The 1,926-nt window shown below is 42.5% G+C and overlaps 1 protein-coding gene across 1 annotated transcript in view; it reads right to left on the reverse strand.

The window, feature by feature from the left end:
• Nucleotides 333-1,926, reverse strand: part of LOC109847402 — a 19,502-nt gene continuing 17,908 nt past the window's right edge. Inside the window, exon 2 of the mRNA XM_020416633.1 lies at nt 333-1,220. Coding sequence (XP_020272222.1) covers nt 431-1,220 — 790 coding nt within the window. The 3' untranslated portion in view covers nt 333-430. The remainder of the gene's footprint in view (nt 1,221-1,926) is intronic.

The raw sequence follows: 1,926 nt of genomic DNA on the forward strand, positions 1-1,926 counted from the left end.
CATGCAGGCTCCTTTGTATTTGTGCATCTTGCTCGTTGCCATCCCTAGTCGATCTCAAAGCGTCCTGGTCATTGACGCCGTCATCTAGGTAGGTTCTGTTGCCCAGGTCCCGCCGCGTCCGAGCCACCTTGTCTTTACTACTCACAAAACAACTATGATACTCATATTGAAAATTTTATCTATATTGATTCTATCTATATTGAGCCACTGCAATTTTATGAGGATTCTCTTTATGTCTAATTTTTGATCAATGAGAAATGATTAAGAACTTCATATAATTGTAAATGTATGTTTATAATCTCTACGTTCCAAAACACATAAATGAAGCCAACAATTTCTTTTTTGTTTGTTTGCATGGATTTCATACTGTAAACTGTATAATTTACACAAAACTACAAAAACTTTACAATTTTTTTCCTGTATCCTTTTTCTACAGAGGATTCACTAAGCTGAGTAGGGTGACTCTGGCGTTAATCAAACACCTCAAGACTCTCTCACTTCTCCTCTCAACAGCACCGATACTCTCCTCAAATCCCTGCAACTCCTGCATGCTTCTCCCCTCGACCGATCTTTTCTTCATCACTGAAGAGGCAATGCCAGCAGTTGCCAAGAACACCGCCACCGACGTGGACACTGTGGCGTTGATCACCTCCCTAATTACCCCGACCATCTCAATCTCTTCGACACTAGCGGAGAATCTTGTAGCCGGTGGTTTGGAGAAATTTCGGAGGGAGGAAGCAATTTTGATGATGTTCTTCTCTGTTCTCTTCATGTTTTTGGTTGTCGAGGCCAGTTTGGCGTTGTCCTTCATTCTCAACGCAACCTGAGCATCGGATAGTTTGTCGTTCAAGGCTACCATCTCGGATCTGAAAGTATCATGGGCGTCTGCCAGTCGGAGGAAGTCATCGAGGATCCGACCCGTTAATTCGGATCCGTGACGGAGGGCATCTTGGGATTGAGGGAGGCGGAGGAGGTCGTAGAGGGAAGTGTGGAGGACCTCAAGACGAGCTAGGCCGTCGCAGATGGAGGCCGCATGAGTCGGTATTGGATGCGCTAGATCCAGCTTTGGTAACGGATCGGATCTCGTCGTCAAGGTTGGAAATGAGAGGGTGGGAGCGGCAGGGAGGCTGATGCGATCGACGTGGGAAGCGGGCCGGGTTTTAAGGCGGGGGAGACCCGGGAAAGGAGTTGAGCCGGTGGAAGCCGCGACGCATATGTGGCTGTGTGATGGAAAATGAGAGGATTATTCCTTCTCGATTTTTATTTTTTATTATTTTTTATTTCTTTTGATAGGAGCTTCTTCTTGATTTCGTAAGAGATGAAATTGTTTGGTTTGCGTTTGAAGATGGATGTAGAGATCCTTGGTTTATAAAGGAGAGAACGTTTGGTTTAAAAATTTATGGGCGCACGAGCGGGCTTTCCGTGTGGGGGGCGCCGGATCCGCGAATAAAGCTGTGTGTTGATGGGGGTAGTTAAGCAATAATGGATATTCATTAATAGATCCCTATATCTCTCATTATGGTTGGACGTGGGGACTAATTTTGTTAATCATAAGTTCATAACTGTATATTATTAATAACTAGTTACAATTTATGTTGAATAGAAGGTTTAAATAGGCATATGTAGTACAATACTTTCCGTAATGATTTAATTAGAGAAAATAAATACAAATATACAAGAAAAAACATGTCTAGAAAACAAAACGTAATAAAAGTATATTTTTGAATCATTTTTTTTAATATCTTTCTGTTGTGGTCGCGTTCTGTGGTGTAATTGAGTACTTTCAATAAAACGCGTTTGGCAACCGGGACGTTTTTTTTGACTTGACCCTTTACAAAATCCAAAAAATAAACACTTTTATCAAAACACTAAAAATGTGTTTTGAGATTCCGTTTTTTCATCTAAGCCGCCGCCGCCCGCCCGCCC

Source organism: Asparagus officinalis, chromosome 7 (genome assembly GCF_001876935.1).
Source record: "Asparagus officinalis chromosome 7, Aspof.V1, whole genome shotgun sequence".
Taxonomy (NCBI): Eukaryota; Viridiplantae; Streptophyta; class Magnoliopsida; order Asparagales; family Asparagaceae; genus Asparagus; species Asparagus officinalis.